We start from the raw sequence: 1,295 nt of genomic DNA, 5'->3' as shown, positions 1-1,295 counted from the left end.
GGTCAATGAAGACTATCAGCCATTTTTTCTTGCTTATCCCAGATTTCTCATGTATACTTCAATTTATGAGGGTCATTATTATCCTTGTAAGGCAGTGTTTTTCATTTATATGGCCAAAGGCAGCTTAATGTTTAGACGACATCCACCACTTCATTGGCCCTTTTTTTTTTAATGGCACTGCATCAGATGATTCCTGGGGCTTCTATACTTCACACTTCAAGAGAGCCCAACCAATTATACATATTTTGAAAAAGATAGAACTTCACTATTACGTTATTTAACAATAAATGTCTAAGTAGTCTACAAATTCAATTTTGCTAGTATGTACATGGATGTTTAATGAAAATGTTGATTGTGATGTTAAATTTACTTTTTGTAGATCATATTTTACCCCAGCAAGTGGTGGTGTGTGTTCTTTAGGACCCGTACATTATCCATTGTTGCCAGGCCATCTGTTCTTAATCATTACTTTACTTTTTTGCCATCATATAGTCCCAATCTTCATGATTAGGCCTTAAAAAAATAAGACATACAATTTGGTACCAAGTAAAAGCCGTTTCAGACATTTAAAAGGCAGAGTGCATAGAATCAGATCAGCATATTAGAAGACATGTTTTCCATTGACACGGTTGACATAGTATGTAGGAACAGAAATGTCATTGACTATTGAGTTTAATCCTCACTTTTCTTTGTATTATATGTCCAGAACTGTTATTATAGATAATATCTGCCTGTGTCTGAAGGGAATATGATTATTAAACTTTCAGAGAGATGTATTGTAAAAATGTAAATTAGTTAATCTCTAAAAGTTCAACTGAATATCTATACTCAACAAGCTACATAAAGTTCAACTGTAATTGAAGGGCTCTTTTTCCATCAGATGCCAACAAAACAAGAAACCATCAACTTCCCCATTCGCAAGACCCGCACATCAAGCATGAAGGCAGACAAAACAGAGGAAGTTTTGCCGGTTAGAAGAAGCTCCAGGGCTCGCACCACCAAGGAAAATCTCTACGACAGTCCAAGGAGATCAACAAGAGCTACCAAAGATGCCTGCGACAGTCCATACAGGTCATCTCGCAGAACAGAAACACCAACCAGGGTGTCAAGAGCTGCGGCAAAGGACATTGATGCAGTTACTCCAAGCAAGAGGAGAGCAAGTGTTTCTGGTAAGAATGCAGTATAGTGACATTGGATAAATTTTTAAAAGTTCAGTTCTCAGTGAATAAACAGTGTTATGAAATATGCTTGGTAAATTTTCATTGTATACATGGAATCTTGAACAGTTATGAGAG

General features: G+C 36.4%; 1 protein-coding gene across 1 annotated transcript in view; it reads left to right on the top strand.

Moving 5' to 3' along the window:
• LOC119593126 (cell division control protein 6 homolog) overlaps nt 1-1,295 on the top strand; it is an 8,453-nt gene that overhangs the window by 2,474 nt on the left and 4,684 nt on the right. The window contains 1 exon segment of the mRNA XM_037942091.1: nt 881-1,169. Within this exon segment, the coding sequence (XP_037798019.1) occupies nt 881-1,169 (289 nt within the window).

The sequence above is a fragment of the Penaeus monodon genome, chromosome 31 (genome assembly GCF_015228065.2).
Source record: "Penaeus monodon isolate SGIC_2016 chromosome 31, NSTDA_Pmon_1, whole genome shotgun sequence".
Lineage (NCBI taxonomy): Eukaryota > Metazoa > Arthropoda > Malacostraca > Decapoda > Penaeidae > Penaeus > Penaeus monodon.
The sequence above is the reverse complement of the archived record's forward strand: the minus strand, read 5'-3'. Positions and strand labels throughout refer to the sequence as shown.